Raw genomic sequence first — 17,452 nt, 5'->3', positions numbered from 1 at the left:
TGTTGACCATTTTCACTAATAACAACAACTAGTAGCCGCGATTTACTAGGTATTTTCCCCAGACTTCCAAGGAATGGCTATTTAAACCCAGAGCAGCGGTGAGACAGGGACCCTGCTGGGGAGAGGCGGTCGCACACACCTCCGCTCCTGCGTTGCTTGGAGAAAGGTCTCTAAGTAAACAATAGCTTAAATCCCTGGCTCAACCAACTAAAACGTGCAACTGTGTTCCAAGGTGACTTTCTCACGGAGATTGCGGCTGTTCACCTGAGGAAATACATTTAAATTACACACTCAGGGCCAAGGCATAGATTCTTGCAGATCTCAGCTGAAAAATCTTAACAGAAAATGAACCCAAATGGAGTTCTGACCTACCTTCAGAACTGGGGGCAGCTTCATGCTGGAGAGTTGCAAAGTCTACCTGAGTCAGGGGAATATAAATCTTGGATCCAAACCTGCAAAGTTGAGCTTAAAACATCCAGGAGAGACTGTTTTTCAGGTCACTGGCAAGTTTGAGAAGTTCAGATTTGAGGCAGAAGGAAAGAGAAAATGACGCTCCCCCAGAAAGCTCCACAGGCAGAAGGTCTCTCTCTACATTCAGGGAAAATGCTTGTTTGACCCTTGGGACCACCACTGGAGCGTCCAGCGGGGAGGACTGAGGCTGGGCTGGGGAGGCAGAGCAGGCGCGCTGCGGTTAGGGGCCACGCCACTTCCCACCTGTGCGGCTGGGGGCAAACTATCACCACAAATGCGGATCATAACACTCACCTGTCAGGGCTGCTCTGAGAATTACCAGGGCTGTCTGCAAAGCCCTCGGCCCAGTGTGCGAGGCTAAGCTGGCTCCCACAACGTGGAAGGTACTGCGTCTCATCACTCTGCACAAGGGGACCGTGGGCCCAGTCCTGCCTCCAGGGCTCCCCTGGAGCCACGGACTCTAATTCCAGCTGGAATGCCTCCTAACCTGGGGTGGCCAGAGAGGCCTGAGCAGAGAGCAGAGCAGGCACCAGCCCCCGGCATCGCAGACAGGGAACTGAAGGCTCAGGAAGAGGGGCACGGTGCGCCTCAGGCTCAGTGGGGAGCCGGGGTCCCAGCCGAGGGCGGGTTTCCTCCCCAGCTCTGCTCAGACCTGCTGCCAGGCCCATCTCCCCTGAATCGAGGACTCTCCAGATAAAACAGAGTGGTGCGGGGTTTAATTTCCGCTCTCCTTACCAGATACGTAATGACCTTCCGGCCACAATCCAACCCTTAGGGATATTCCATTTAACGAGTTTTGTGGTTCTTTTTAAAATAGCTATATATCTTCAGGAGCACAGAACGTAAAACAAAAGAACACAGAACAAAGGGGGAAAATGAGGACGGTCCTGGGGCGGCAGCGTGGGTCAAAGACAAGACACAGCAGGGGTCTAGGGCTCCAGCCCGGCCTTTCCCTGCAGCTTTGTGGAGCCCGAGATGAGCTGGGCTGCACCTGCTCCTGCGTCCCAGGTGAGCGCTCAAGAAACAAGAGAATGGCTCGTTTCCTTGACAGGCCTGTGCAGTGAGGAGAGGAGGAGGCCGGCGAGCCTTCAAGACTCAGCAGAAGCCTACACCTCCCTCCCTCCCCCACAGGGAATTCACAGCACACCCGTCTGACCCTGTGGCACCACCAAAAATTACTCGAGCAGGACGTCACGTGGCTGACGCGCAGTTAGCAGGTGATGAAGCCGGAACTTGAACCCAGGACTATCCAAGCCCCAGAACCCTTGCTATCTCCACTGTATCAGTGCCTGCTGCCACTAAATGTCTGTTCAAATCAATAAATTAATAAAGCAAAGGTACTGTTACAATGTTCTTAACTTCAATGTCTCTGGTTATATTTTGTTTGCTTGTTTGTTTTGTTGATTATGTTCCAGTTAAAGGTGAGATCATATGGTATTTGTCCCTCACCGCCTGGCTTATTTCACTCAGCATAATGCTCTCCAGTTCCGTCCATGCATGGGAGCTGCTATAAAGGACACAAGGACAAAATCAAGGGGGAGGGTAGATGTAGGGGAGGGAGGTGGGACTGGCTGGGGGGGGTGGAGGGGACAAAATGCAGACAATTGGAACTGAATACAAATAAATTAATTTTCAAAAGTGAAAAATAAGAAGGCAAAGGTACGCAAACAAAGGTCCAAGAGTCAGAGGTAACCACTTCTGGCCTCTACCTGCACCGGTCCGTGTCCGCAGCTCCCAATTCACTGCACTCCCCGCGGGTTTAAACATCTCTTCCGAACGACCCCAACAAGCACACCTAAACACGCACATGCGCACTTTCGAACACACGCAGAGGTCACGCTCAGAAAGCAGAGACAGCGACTCGGAAAGCCCACGGCCTGGCTGGAAACCACGGGGCTACAGACGGAGGCTGCGCAGCAGCTCCGTCCTCCGGCCGGTAAGGCCATTCCTCACGGGGTGCCGGCTAACAACTCCGAAACCACCCTGCCTGTACCTGGGGGCGCCACGGAGCAGTGCGTGGGTGGTGGGTGGTGGGGCCAGGTGACTCCTGTTGGCCAGAAGTGACAGGTGAACGAGGGAAGGGCGTCAGAACGAACCCAGGGCCTGGATCGCGGTGGGCGTCAGCGCGAGGTCCTGTTCACCTTACCTCGAGACGACAGACACAGACGGGCAAACGGCTAAGCACAGGGCTGTGGGCACGCGGAGGAGTCCACCACGCCCCTCCTAGCTCTGCCGTGGGGGCGCTGGCAGCAACATCGTGCCAGGGCAGGTCCTCCTGATAGAAGCAGCCCAAGTAGTTCCTACACATACCCCCCCAAAAGGTGGGGCTCCATGTCCCTTCTCCCTCCTCCAACTGTCCACTCGCAGAGCATGGGCCGCACCTGGTGCCTTGCTTCCAGAGAGCTGAGGGTGGAGACTCGGTTCTGGCCGACACGGCTGGGCCAGGTGACCGCCAGTGATCCCATGTGGTGACGGGGCACTCAGCTCTGTCACCTCATAACAAAGAGGTCGAAAAACCCCAGGTGGGAGGGCCGTCTGCACAGTATCCGACCAATACTCCTCATGGCGGTCAAGGCCATTAAAAATAAGGCAGGACTGAGAAGGGCACAAACTGGGGAGACCTGAAGGGACCTAAGACCCCCTTTCACCTGGCACCCTGCATGGGCCCGGGGACAGGGGAGGACACCCAGCAGCACTCTGCCTGGGAGAGCAGGCCGGGCTGACGTGAGAGGGGGTGGCGGACTCGGGTGAGGGCTCCGCTGCCTTTGCCGTTCTCCTGTGCGCTGAAAACTACTCCAAAATAGAAAAGGTGCTTTCGGAAAGGATGGCATGACGAGTGCCCTCCTTGCGCCCTGGCGGCTGCGAGCTGTCAGGGTGCCACCCGCCACAGCTCTCCAACCTTCAAGGCCAGCCGGGCAGGAGGAGTGCGCACACCGGGGAGGCTGCGGCTGCAGCAGGCCCCCAGGAGCACTCCCCCCAAAGCATCCACACGCTCCCGACTCTGAATGCCCCAACAGGGCAGCAGAAACCCACAGGCACAGCCTCCAGCTCACTGAGCGTGTCTGCTTCCCAGAACGGAAGCGTGGAGATGGAAGACCGTAACGTAACTTTTACAATGGAAATACTCTACACTTACTTATTCGGCCTCAGCAGCTTTATCTTCTGGGACTGTCTACATTAATAGTAGGACCCTGTGTGTTCTCTAGATTAACGTTCTGGGGGGAAGGCTCCTGCCTGCTTTTCCCAGCTAAACCCTGCTTCGTGTAAAACCAAACTGCTCCTGGACGCTCAGTGATCGCTTCTTCTTTACACTCAGTTGACATTTGACAAACTTGACCGTGCGCCTCTCCGGAAGCCTCCCACTGAGTGCGTCCCCATCCCCCTGTTCTGTGCCCGCTGTGCACGCTGCTAGAGTATCTCTGACTCCCCAGAACCGTTCTGATCTCAAACATCGTCTCTCCTTGTCATTTACACTGTCTGTCAGATGATGGGTCTTGATATTTAATGTGAAAATACAGTCATTCTTTAACTGAGTCATTTGGATGCTGGTGACATTCTTGCACATCCCATTCGACTCCCACTCAAGAGCTTACCGAAGGGGAAGGAGGAAAAGGGGAAGGAAGCAGCAGCCAGGGAGCAGCGGAGGCCCAGGGAGGAGGAGCTGGCGGGCAGAGTGAAGGTGTGTGTTACCCTGAGCCGGGCACAGACAGGGCCGTGTCTACGGCGGTCTCTGCGTCAGCGGCAGGGACAGAGTGCGTGTGCGATACAACAGCACTAGAGCCTGGGTATAGGCCGCAATGATGCCATTTGTTAGCTGCATTCACCGTTACAAAGTGTCTGCTGTGAACCTGTTTCCCCACTCCAAATGGAGGTACCGCACGATGACAGGTTGTGGGAAAGACACAAAGAGTGCGTTTCACCCGAGGCGTCGAGCACAGTGCCTGGCTGGGCTCGTTCGCAGCTGCACAGCGAACTACCCCAACCTCAGCAGCAAAGGGTTCCCCGGGGAAAGACGGCGTATGCAGGCCTCAAAGAGGGGACCCCTCTCTCCGCGGGTCGTCAAGGCGTTTGGAATCGTCAGGGCTGGTTCGCACCCACACTTAGGGCCACCAAAACTCCGACACAGCGTGGTGCCTGTGGTTTGTTGGTCCCGTAGTGACCAGTCCAGTTACACTGTCACTTGTCAGCTAACTTCCAGAGAGATGACAGCTGGCGTTTTAGCTACGCAGCTCGGAGGGCTTAGCTGTGGTGTCAGGGGCTCCCATACGGGGCTCTGAACAGTGTCGAATAAAAAGGTTGGGACTGATTAGTTGTAATAGAATTTGGGAGCCAAATGGAGGAAACTTCAAAACCATCTGCACAGCAGAAGCAATAAACACGTACTGAAACGTAAACTGAACCACGCTAATCACACACGGCTGCCGGACACCTGCAAGTGGGCCCCGAACACCACCAGTCAGAGTGACCGAGAACGCTCATCCCTAGGAGCAGCACTACCAAGAGGGTTACCGAAATCTCATCAATGTTCTTTGAGTGCTGTGATGCAGAGGCAGCCACGAGGTTAAGAACTTGAACTTAAGCAGAAATCTCAGAAGACTGCCACTTTATGGCCTTGGAAGTCAGAGATTTTGACCAAGCATGCGCCACTTGAACTCGCTTAAAAAGTCACCGGGAATCCCCGAACAGATCGACGGGAACGCGGGCAAGCCAGGGGCGGCCAGGCCCGGGAGTGCCGTGGCTGCCGGCTAGCTCCATCCCACGTTTCCGGAAGGCCTGGACAATGTCACAGAGCACCTGGCTCCTGCTCCCCGTGCCTCCTGCGTCCTGCACCTCGGCCCGGGAGTCACCAGCCCCCCTGGGGTCACAGCTGACACGGATGCAGCCGTCTTCCCTGTGCCCCCAGGCCCCGTCCCACTGCAGACCCTCTCCATCCTCTTCCCTGCAGAAGGCTTCAGGACCAGACGCGTCACGTCGTCAGACTGATACTGAGGCGTTTGGCGTGGAGGCTAAAACGGGTGCTGCCGTGAGACCCGGGTTCCTCCCAAGAACGCAGGGCTGGCTTCACACTCTCCAGCCCATCGGTGTGAGTCACAACACTGACAAGCTAAAGAAGAAAACAGCGCGCATGACCATCTCCAATGGCACACAGGAAGCATTTGAGAAAACCTAATACCCGTTCCTGGTTTTCAAAACCTGTCGGCAGAACAGGAATCCGAGGCTGAGAAAGGTGAAGCAACTATCTCCCAAATTATACAGCAGCTTCCACGCCAGCAACGCCCGTCCTGCGGCATCTAGTAACTCCTCACGGCTCTGGCCCTACACTTTCCTGCTCCCCTTTCTAACGTTTTCTCAGCAGCTGTCACTTGTACAGCGATGACCTGCTGGTCCCAGGACATCGTACGCCCACTGGAGATGGACGTCAGATAACGCCCTGGCCCCTGACTTCCTGGGCAGGGCGGGGACGAGAGGCCAGGACGCTCAGTGTGGGCTGACGAGCAGCAGTTTCAGGCTGGGGAACCTCACGTCACAGCGGCTCCACGCCCCGACAGGCCGCCACCACCACAGCGCTCTCATCTCCCACCTCCCTCATCTCCCACCTCACCTGCTGCTGCCCCGGTGCAGTGAGCCACCCGAGTGTGTCACGGAAGCTCGCCCCTCCCAGCTCTTGCTGAGGCTGGTCCCCAGCTTCCAGCACCTTTCCCCCACCCCCTGCGACTGAGCCCCCCTTTCCCCACCTCCTTCAAAGCTTTCTGTGACTCGTCTTGTCTTCTCGCCCCGCATGTGCCGGGCGCCCTGAGAGCACGAGAAGGGAAACGCAGTGCCGTCTGCCTGTGCGCAGCTTGGCGTCTGGCAGCAAGTCAAGTGCCGCTGACTCCACCGAGCGACGACACTAACACAGGAAGGGCCGACCACAGAGGGGTGGGGAGGCCAGGCCGCCTCCTGGCTTGGGGTCTGTGCACCCTGCTTGACTCGAAGAACTCCCTGGACACGCCGAGGATGACCTGTCTCCCGTACGGATGAAATGAAGTGCCCTGTCCACTGCGACCACGCCTTAAGAAGGGGAGGTTCATTCCCAGGCTATTGTGTCTGTTTCGATAGTGGCAGTATTTCCAGGCTGGGGAACAGGCAGAATTCTTTTGTTTAATGCAGTTGATATTGAAACTGCTTTGGATTTTTTAGGGACCGATGAGATCACCTAATTGTGTATGACAGTCCACTTGTGGGCTGACCCCTGGGCCCCATATTTTCACGGACAGAACTTTCCATCTCCTCACCCAAAGCAAGAGTACTTGCTTTCTGTCGGTCACTCTGAGTGGCTGATCTAACTCGATCTTCCTGACAGGCAAGAACACAATGGAAGTGCCCATTCCCCGCCGTGCGTCTCCCCCACTGTCTGTCTCGAGTCACCCACACTGTGAGCTCTAAGCGCAGCGGCAGAGCTGGTACCAATGGTTTGTGAGCCCTGCCCGGCACAGAGGAGAGTCCTGGGAGCCCAGGACCCTGCAGGTGACCCTCCAGGCCCCTCAGGGACAGTGCCGGGCCCCTGAGAACCCTGAACTGCGTGGCCACTCGTCGTAACCTGTGAAAATGCCCGGACAGAAGCGGGGCTGGCAGGGCACATGTTTCCCAGACAGGAGTTTCTGGTCTTTCCCTAAAATAAGCCCTTTAATGCCAGACCTGTGGTTGGATACTGACATGAAGGCTGTATCACACATGTTTAGGAAAACTCCTTCCCAGACATCCAGGGTCCTCGAGCAGAGCCCAAGAGGGCCTCCATGTGCTCGCCTCCACAAGGGACTGATGTCCCCGCTGTTCTCCAGGGTGCAGCCATCCAGTCCCACTGACAGCCAGACGTGCCAGGCAGGTGCAAGAGTGCTGCCCACCTGAAGGCAGCAGTTCCCACACCGGCGGCGGCAGCAGCCCCTGGGAACGTGTTAGAAATGCACACTCCCAGGCCCCCCCCCCCCGCCAGGGCATACAGGGTCAGAAGCTCCCAGGATGGGCCCACGCTCTGGCCCACCGAGCTCCCAGGGGAGCGCAGACTAACGCTCACACTGAGGCACTGGTGAGACCAAACACAGCATGCGGCAGGCAGAGAGCACAGTCGTCCTTTAGAAACGCTCCAGTCATCTTTCTGGTTCATCCCTTTAGCACTCACTGAGCGCCTCCTATGTCCCAGCCCCCGGACCTGGTGCCGGAAATGCGAAGGTTCGCAAAGGGACACCCTTAGCCTTAACCCGCAACCTCCTCGTTAACAAATAGGCAACAAGCCCACACTGGGCAGTGGCACCCTGGCTTCTGCACAGCAAACTGTCCCGACAGACTTGCCGGTGTCTCTGCAGCTCCCCCTCCAGAGAGCCACCCCCCGCCCCCCGGGTCCTGCCCTCTCTGCCAGCAGCACCTCTCAACACTGACTTCAAGTTACTGCTTGTCTCTCCTGCGCCAGGAGAGCCCCGGAGCTCCCGCTGCCCCTGTAGCATCCCCACCACCCAGAACTGGGCATGAAAGAGTTAGTTACTATGTTTTGTGGGGCCAAAAAGTTTGTTTGGTTTTCTCTGTAGGGCAGCTCTAGTAGTGCTTAGTTTTCTCAAACTTCAAAACAATTTTGTTAGATTGTATTAAGCAGCTGTCATATCAGCGTGCACATTTTTAAAAAACATCAAAAGTGGTGAATTTTTGTGCAGCCATTTTAATATTGAGTATGAAAAAAAATATGCAACATTTTCAGTGTATGATGCTTTATTATGTAAAGAAAGGTACAAACATACCTGAAACGCAAAGATTCGTGCCATGTGTGGAGAAGGTGCTGTGACTGACAGAACGTGTCAGAGTGGTTTGTGACATTTCTTGGTACTACTGACATTTGGGCCAAAAAACTCTTTGCTGTGGGGCTGTCTCAGGCACTGGAAGATGTCCCCCAGCACCCCGGCCTCTCCCCGCTGGATGCCAATGGCGGGAGAGAGCCAACACACTCAAAATAGCCAACCAATACAGCTACTGCTGAAAATGAAAAGTGTGTCTTTTGTATTTATGGAAAAAACTAAAGGGACTTTTTGGCCAAGCTAATATTCGTTGAACAAACAGAGTGAGCTGAAATGTCACAGGGGTTCAGATGAAAGTGAAGGTCACAACAGGCAGAAGCCCTGAAGGCGTCCCACAGCCTGCAGGAGCGCCCTCTGACCCCTCCCCCACATTCGCTCCAGGGCTCCCATGCAGTGGGCCCCGCCCCCTTCTTCCTGCTGAATTTCTTGTTGAGTGTGAAACTGTCAAACAGATTAAAGGATTCTGTTGAAGTTTTTATGCTTAAACTTTGTAGAAAGAGCTTCTCCGTCTCTGTAACTATTACTGGGACAGATCAGAAATGATTTGGAAGCTAAGTGGATTTGCCGTTTTGTAAGCTTTTCTCCTCCGCCAGGGCTAACAGCAGACACTCCCCTCCTCACTGCAGCCCCAGAAGAGATCCTATTATCTGCATCCCACAGACTGAAAACTGAGGGTCAGGTCGGCAAAAGGCTTACACTCGCTGCTCCATAAGCACAGCTTAACTCAACACGGAATGTTTTATATCCCCTAAGAAGTTCGGAAACTCATAAATAGCATCAGCTCTGGATTCGGACATATCTGGGTTTGAATTTTAACTTCTACTTAGCAACTGCCTGACCTTGGGCATCTCACTTACTCCTTCTGAGCCGCCCAGTAACTCCCGCTGGAATAATGGGGAGCAGCAGTACTGATGGCAGGAACTGGGCATGGCTGTTTAAAGCGCTAAGTGCCTGCTGTCAGCCCCAGGCCTCCTGGCCTCCGCATGTCCGACTGCTCGCCATCCTGCGTAAGCGACCAGTGAATGAGTGCCTGGTGCACCCCTCCTCCCAGCTGATGGAACCTCGACTCTGCTGCCCAGACCCCAGAGGCCCATGGGAACACCTCTCATTTGCAACACGGCTGAAGAAAACACACCATTTGTAGCACGACGGTTTTTCCTAACTTGACTACATTTGCTCTTAGATGCTCTTAGCAGACTCTTCCAGCCTGTCTGCTGGTGGACACAACTGTGAAAGCGTGAGCGCACGAGAGCTCTGCGAGCACCCCACAGCCCCTCGGCGAGAAGGCCACAGTGCCGTCAGGTGCTGAACGCGGCGTGAGGTGTCATCTGAGCCACACTCCGGTCAGACTCTGCTCTGCCTCGCTGCTTCACTGCTGACGAGCGTCTCATCAGAGTGAAGAGGACGCCCAGAACAGGGACTACTCCACCTGCTACCGGGAATGTGGGACCTGGGAAGACTTCCCGCGGGCGAAGCAGGGCCAGCCACGCCATGCGGACATGATGGGGAACTCGAGGACACGACCACAGGATGATGGCAACAAAGGGAGTAGAGAGCGGGGTGGGGATGCAGGGAGGCGTGCCTGGCGCTGCTGGTGTTGCCTGCAAGGCCCTGGCAAACAGGTAGCCTCGGAGCTTGGCCTGAGGACTGGGGCATGTGCCAGAAGTCAAAGGGACGGAGGAAGGCCTTCCGCTCACAGGGACCAGCACAGGTGAAGGGCCGCGGGATGGGGTGTGCCTGTGGCCGGGGGAAGCAACCTGGTGAGGCTGCCCCTCGGGGGAAGCAGTCAGCTCTGCACCTTTAAGGGCAGTGGAGCTGCAGAGGGTTGTGGGTTCATGGAGTTCCCTCCTTTTCCTAACTTGCTGAGAGCTTTGACGGAAACATACTGCACACTGACAGGCACTCTTTCTGCATCGATTACCGAGATGCTCATCCGGTTTCCCTTTCCAGTCTGCCAATGCGGGGAATTACATTTGCTGTGTCTCTGATGCTGAAACCAGCCTTGCGGCCACTCCTCAGCTAACCCCCCTGGTCAACGCTCCGCATGCTGTTGAACGGGACAGGCTAACATGCCGCTGGGCTTTCGGTCTGTGTTCAGGGGCCTGGTTGGTGCCGCTGGTTCATAATCTCTCTACCCCTGGCCTCGGGGCAGCGCCAACCTCACGGGATGAGCTTAAGTACCCACTCTTCCAAGTTTCCAGAAAGAAGAGCTTACACAAAATTCCTATTATTCTTCCCTTAAATGCTTCATAAAAGGCCTGAGTGAAAGCATCCGGGCTGGGAATTTTCTCCAGGGAGGGTTTTAACAAAACCTTCTATTTCCTTAATGGGCACAGGGCTGCTCAGTCTGTCTCCTTCTGAGAGGAAGCCCAAAGGCCCGGGGAAGGAAGCAGCCTCACTCCAGCGCACAGGTAGGGGCTAGGGTCGGAGGCCGTCCCGCAGAGCCCGGCGCACAGGAAGGTCATTTCTAACACGCGTCCACTTCGCACAGTCTCTGTGTTCAGCCCTAGCAGAGTCCCCACATGGTTGCAGAAAAGCCACTCTCGACCACGGACAGACAGGCCGGGTGCTGGCTGCGCAGGGAGGGAGCCTTCCCGGGAAACCTGAAGAAGCACAAGCTCTCTTCCCACTCCTCGGAGGGTGTCCCTAGAGCTGCTTTCACTGCATCACTTGTTTCCATGACTACGCCATTCCTGGGTGAGCACATTTCCAATTAAACCGCATCGTCCCTGTTTTGGGGAGAAGGGCTAGGCAGCATGCTGCACGGGGAGGGGGGCCCCCACCGCAGCCGCAAGAGCCCCTGGCTCACACAGCTCCACGCCGCTCCCCAGAGATCCCCTGGACCGCAGCAGACGTGCCCTGGCACCGGGAGATGCGGCAGCACTTCGGCCGTGAGCCCCCGCCCTCCTCTACCACCAACAGACCACAGACAGACAGAGCTGCTCCCCCTGCCCTGCTGCCTCGGGGCACGGCGCCTGTCCCCAGCATCACCTTGCTCGGCGTCTGGGTATGGGACCCCATCCCAGTGCAAGCTTAGAAGGAACATGGGTTCTCCCCTAAATCTCACTGTCCCCACTTCCCTGACGAGACATCTGCAAAAACGGGGACAACCCGTACTGGTGGAGCATTGAGCACAGTCCGGGCCTGCATAGCACATTCCAAACACGTTGGCTCCTCCCCTTCCAGGCTTCCTGATAAGACACCCGTCAGGAGCAGGAGGGTCCCTGGGCCACGGGGAGAGTGGCAGGAGTGTTGGTGTGGCTGATGGGCACCACGGGGCACTGGGACAGAGAACAGAGGGACTGCCACGGCCAGCGGGGCCCAACCAAAGGTCTTGGACACAGGATCGAGAGATCACAAGGCCTTTGGGACTCTGTTCACAAGTAAATTCCAGAGGGCGGAGGAGGGGAGAGGTGTCACCATGCAAGGGACAGGAACTGAGGACTCAGGTCGCGTCACAACCCCTCTCGGAGCCTGGGCACCCCCACGGGGAGAGAAGACCGCCCGCTGAGAAAGCTGTCGTGAGAACTTGAAACGGCAATTTACGTACAAGTGCCTGACACCCAGGACATACTCAGTAAATGGCAACCCCATTTACACACGTTTACACACATCCACCTACGTCAGTACCTGTTCGTAATCTTCCTGTTTTACGTCCAGCCTTGCAGCTCCCAGCTGAAGAAAAGTTCCTGCCACAGCCGCCGTGACCCAGCAGGAGCCAAGAGGCCCTGGATTTTGAAGCCGAGCCCCAGAGTCTAGGAGCTTACCCTGGGGGCACAGGCCTCTGGGAGGGGCTGAGGCTGTGAGGACTGAGGTCCACGGGGAAGCACAGTAACAGACTGCTGTCCACTCTCGGGGGGCCGCAGGTGACATGACGCCCAGGGCGCTGTGAGGACACCACTTCTCCAGCTTGTCTGCCATCAGTCTCTGCCACAGACCTCCTTCCACCGGCATTGGGCACCACGAGGCGCCATGCTGGCACCCTTGCCCACGCCTCTGCCTTCGCCCCCTCTGGGGGGAAGGGTCTCCCATATCCCTGCCCCCTCAGCTAACATGAGACCTTCCATAGCAACCATGCTGGAGGGTGAACGTTCCCAGGGTGCAGAGCGCCCAGTTACACCTCATCACCGCAGGGCCCTGAGCAAAGAGGGCATGCCCCAAAGTCCCAGCTCCCCCTACCTTCGGGGTGACCTCCTTCCACCAATGTCAGCGTATTCCCTGCTACCGGGACCACCGTTTGGACAGCGCCCTGTCCCTCCACCGCACAGCCCCAGTCCCTGCAAACTCACCCCACTGCTGACTGTGGACCAGCTCAACCCCACTCTGGGTTGTCCTCGTCAGTTGCCGCCCTTTTCAAAGGCTGGCATCAAGGCTGTGGGCAGCAGCCCAGATGCCTGGGCCGGAGAGCATGCTGTCCTAGAAGTCAGCTGGGCGGCCTTACTGCCCGCCCCCGCTGCTAGCTGCTGAGGGGGCTGAGACCTTCAGGCCCCTCACTCTGCAGCGTCCCTGGGCAGCTCGGATAGGTAGAGCCTTCCCTGCACCGATGACCAAGGCCCAGAGCTCTAGCTCAGATGCCCCAGAGCCCCACGGACGCAACAGTCTCTGCTCCCCCAGGAAGTGCCAGGGCACCTCCCCCTCACACTGACGCCTGCCTGCTGCTGTGCATTCTTCTGGCTTCCTCAGTGTCCATAACCCAGTGAGCAGCAGGAGTTGCTGAAGGAGTAAGAAAAGTTTATGGGAAGAACATCTGAACTGAGGATGGTAATCCAGTAAGTACATTTTTCAGATGAAGAAAGAAGCAGAACATCTTCTACTTCGGCCAGTGCACACCGGGACTGAACCCGCACATTCCCAAGACTTCATGAAAAAGGAGGTAGTGACATCGAGACATGATGCATCCCCAAGACCTGGCCACTTGGGCCTCAGGTCACTCCCCAAAGCATGGCGCAGAATGAGACGCACTGAGACGTGGGCTGCCCACAAACACGCCTCGGCCTTGAAAGGCACACTTCCTTCCCCTTCCAAAAAGCACCCAACACTGCCTCCCAAGGGCCGGGCCGGAACCGCGAGCACCAAGCCGCGCAGCAGGCTGCCCATGGGGGACCGACTCACCTTCACGTGGCTCGGGTCCCCGGGCTTGCTGCCCTCAGGCGGATTCGTGGCCTTGCTGTCCACGCGCGGCCGAACGACCTGCCGGAAGGGACTGCACAGTGGGAAGCCGCTCACGCTGATCCCGTCTGGAAGGAAGGTGAGAAGAAAGGGTGTAAGGAGGGTGGCTGGGTTTTTTAATGTAGGAGAGTTGTTCAAAACTACAGAAAGCGGGAAGAGCCTCCAGCGTCTTACTCCTGTTGGGTCTCGTGCTGCCCGCCCCACCTGGTACACGTGCTCTGTGAAGGTGCAGTCACTCCTGCCGTAGAGAACACGGTGAGCTGAGAGACATGGCCTGGCACCATATGTCCCCAGAGGGGCCTGCAGATTCCAGAAGAGCTGGCCCAGAGGTTGAGCGTGTGAGCAGGGCCTTTGACATAGTCACAGGGCCAGATCAGGAAGTGCTGGCACCGAATGTCCCTGAGGAGACGGGGCCGAGGGCCGGCAGCTTTGGGCGGGACCCCAGAGGAGGGCATGCTAAGTGAAGGGCAGCCTCACGGGGTCGTGGCACCGCCCTGGGTCACGGCCCTTCCCTGAGTCGAATCCATCCTGGACTCAGGCGATGCCTTTGCCCCGGGTCCTCGTCTCAGGTCAGATTCATCCTCCTCCATAACACCTCCCCCACACCTCGTCAACCCTGAGACCTGCGACCTCTGAGGGCAGTCGTATCCTGAAAGGCTGGTTGTGTGGCAGGGGCCTGATGCCTGCTTCTCCTCCATCTGGCTGAGCAGCCTTCGCCAAGTGACTTAACCTCTTTGAGCTTTAAGTTCCTCATCCCTTAAGAAGGAACAGCTACAACACACACACTGTAGAATTATCTGGAAGATAAATTAGTCACTGCATACAAAGTATGTATTGCAATGCCTGGCACCTGGCAAGCATTCAACAAAACTCACTCTTTTATTATTTCAGCAACTTGTGTACGCGCCTTAGACTCCTCACAGGGCTATAGGCTCCATGAAGACAGAACGCCTGTCACCTTCACTTCTGTGTCCTCAACAGCAGCTGGCATGGGCTCTGGCAGGTCGTGAACCCCCAGGAACTAGGAAGTGGATGAGTTAATAGAGCACAGGGTCAAATCTGAGACCTGGATCGTAACCACGACCAACGATTCCATCAGCCCAGAGTCACATTCAACGACCGACTCCTGGCCCACTGGATTCCGACGCACGTCTCTGGGTGAGACCCGTCTGCGAAGATTTGAACCCACGCTGCCAGCTGTGGGTGGGCTTCCTCTCCGCCTTCTCTCACTCTCACAGCGCCCCAGGCACAGCCGTGAGACCACCCCACTACCCCGAAGCACCTGCTGTTTCAATGTGCACCCCACACTTCTCAGCGCCTTGCCCGAGAACCAGGTCAAGTGCAGCCTGCAGTGGGCACGGTGCAGAAGGCCAGTGAATGGTACTCGGCCCCAGGTCACCCTCTGCCAGTGAAGGCCAGGTGCCCGGAGGGATTTTAATGCTACCTCCCCGCATGGCCTGGGACTCAGCTCCGTTGCTCCCTGGGGAACGCTCCCACCATTAGCACACGGCGCACACACCACTGGTTCCCAGAGGATGCTCTGCCTTGGAAATGCCAACACTATTTTACACCAACAGCGGCACTGAAGGCTTCATTCCTGCCAGCGCACCGCAGGCACTGTGGCCAAAGGCGGCGGGGCGGGGGACGGACCGGCCGCTGCTGTCTGCCTGGCACTCCTCTGCCCAGAGCCACTCCTCCTCCACCCTGCGAGGTCCTGGTGGGTGAGGGAGGCCCCGATCCAGCCACGGCCAGGGCCGGCCCAGGGCCGGACCGAAGACACAGGCAGTCCTTCTAGGAGGTGCCCTCTATGAATCTGGGGAGCGGCAGAGTCCTCCTCGAATCACCTGCTATGAAGACAGGGTCGGGCCTCGCTGCAGCCGCCCTGCCCACCGCACCAAGAGGCTCTAAGACGCACAGGCCTCCAGGCCTCCGTTGTCTTGGCTCTAAAATGGGAACCAACTCCAGGGGATCCGTGAAAGACAGAAACCCACAGTGTATAAAAGGCTAAAACTCTTATCTGAAATTTGCCTCTTTTTTGGACACAGGCCTCAAAACCACGAAGACCACAAAAACCTGTAATCTTCGAACTCAGAAAACACTTCTAAAAAGCCATGCTTTTTATGGATTAGAGCAGCCGTTTCCAACCTTCCCCTCACGGCACACGTACACTAATGACTAACATTCTGCGGCGCGCCAAGCAAATATACTGTATTTTTTGCCAATCTGCCAAAAACAACAGGTATAATTTTGATTCATACACACTAACCAGCTATTGCTGTGCTGGCTGTTGCCATTTTTTACTTGACAGCTAAGAGGAAAGAGGTCAGTGCCCCTGACCAAATAGTCAGGTACCACACGTTTCCTTAAATTCCGGCGGTGCACCAGTTAAAAATCGCTGGACTAAGGGATCTGCCGTCCAATCCAACTGGAGATGGGAAAGACAGGCAACGTATGGATTGTAACCAGGGACAGCCCCAGCCCCTGCGAGGTGGGAGATGAGGGGCAGCGGCAGAGGGCGGAAAGCAAGCAGCTATGTGAGCAAAGAAGCGAGTCCAGGAGCCTGCGAGGGAAAAGCTCCCCAGCTGGGCAGGGGCGGGGGCGGAATTCAATGGTTCAGCCAGTTTTTCTGCCAACACAGCCCATCACAAATAGACCAGAGAACAGATTGGAACAACAATGAGTAGGAAAACAAGCCCAGAAAAGTGACAGACAGAGGAAGGCAGCCCAGTGGGAGGACAGGCGAGAGGAGAGGGTTGGGCGGACAGAGGGTGTCTGGGAACGGCAGGAGTCTGGGAGCACGTCAGGAGCTAAACTGAGCTTTTGGGGAGAATTTCATAGTTACTGTTTATAGTGCTCAATCTTCTATGAAGAACATCTTTGTGGGCAATTCGGAAATACAATTTGGGATGCTAGAATAACGCCTCTCTCTCGAATTCAGTTACAGCGCGACCATGGTGACGAGGGGGGACATGACAGCCGAGAGTGGGATTTCTGTGGCAGAGAGGAAAAGCACAGTCACAATGAAAACGGCTCTGCCAAGAGGGTTGACAGCCGAGTGTTTACTATGTGCTTGGCACAGCCCCAGGCCTTGGTGTGTGCCATTAACTGGCCCTCGCACCCCGCAAGGCAGGCGTCATTTCACCAAGCGCATGGGCGAGGAAGCCGAGACGCTGGGAGGTAGGCAGACTGCACGGTTCAGCAGAAGCGGTGTCAGAACGAGAGCTCAGGACTGCCAGGTCTGTGGCTACCCAGGAGGACTGGGACCAAGAACACATCTCCGTCCTCACGGAAGCTTCCACAAAGCCGCCCTGCAGTGCCCCAGGAGTCACACAGACCTCCCTCAAGGGCCCGCAGGGCACAGACTCCATCTCCCGTGACAGCTCTCTCAAGGAATGGGTCCGTTTCTGTGCAAAGGAGTGACTGTCAGTTCGCAGACTCAGCTGCACTTATGGACACTTTTAAAACCCGATGCCCAGGTTGCAGCCCATGCTTATTGAATCCCAAGGTCTAGAATCAGGAACTACACGGAGTTGCCGACGACCCCGGGCGGTCCCCAGGCACAGAGAAGTTTGAGACCCACCAGTCTGTGCTCACGGGCAGGCAGCAGAGAGGGCCTGGCAACTCAGAAAGACACAAGTGATTCAGTAAATGACCGGTGGGAGGGGCGAAAGCCTTCATCTGCACCGGAAGAACAGAAAGACTGAAGCACTTGGAGGGTGCCACTGGGGACCCACCACGGCTGAGGCCAAACCTCCACCCAGCTCCCGCCACCCACGCGCTTGAGAGCCGTTGGGTCAGGCAGTTGGGCACAGGGACCAGGGGCACAGGGAAGAGGCTGGCCACGGTGGGAGCCATATGTCAGATGGCAAAGTCTTGAGAAAGAGCATACTAGGAAAGAGGAGGATAGTCCTGCCTGGAGCCCTAAATGGGGGAGAGGGAAAGAACCACCAGCGGGTGAGACTGGCGAAGAGCCGCTGTGAGGTGCAGGG

General features: G+C 56.6%; 1 protein-coding gene across 2 annotated transcripts in view; it reads right to left on the bottom strand.

The window, feature by feature from the left end:
* Window positions 1–17,452, bottom strand: part of TRAPPC9 (trafficking protein particle complex subunit 9) — a 264,517-nt gene that overhangs the window by 167,931 nt on the left and 79,134 nt on the right. For both annotated transcript variants that reach the window (XM_053929388.1, XM_053929389.1), the window contains one exon: window positions 13,407–13,531. In XM_053929388.1, the coding sequence (XP_053785363.1) occupies window positions 13,407–13,531 (125 nt within the window). The remainder of the gene's footprint in view (window positions 1–13,406; window positions 13,532–17,452) is intronic.

This window comes from Desmodus rotundus, chromosome 8 (genome assembly GCF_022682495.2).
Source record: "Desmodus rotundus isolate HL8 chromosome 8, HLdesRot8A.1, whole genome shotgun sequence".
NCBI classification, from domain to species: domain Eukaryota; kingdom Metazoa; phylum Chordata; class Mammalia; order Chiroptera; family Phyllostomidae; genus Desmodus; species Desmodus rotundus.
This window is presented reverse-complemented; position numbering and strand designations above follow the sequence as displayed.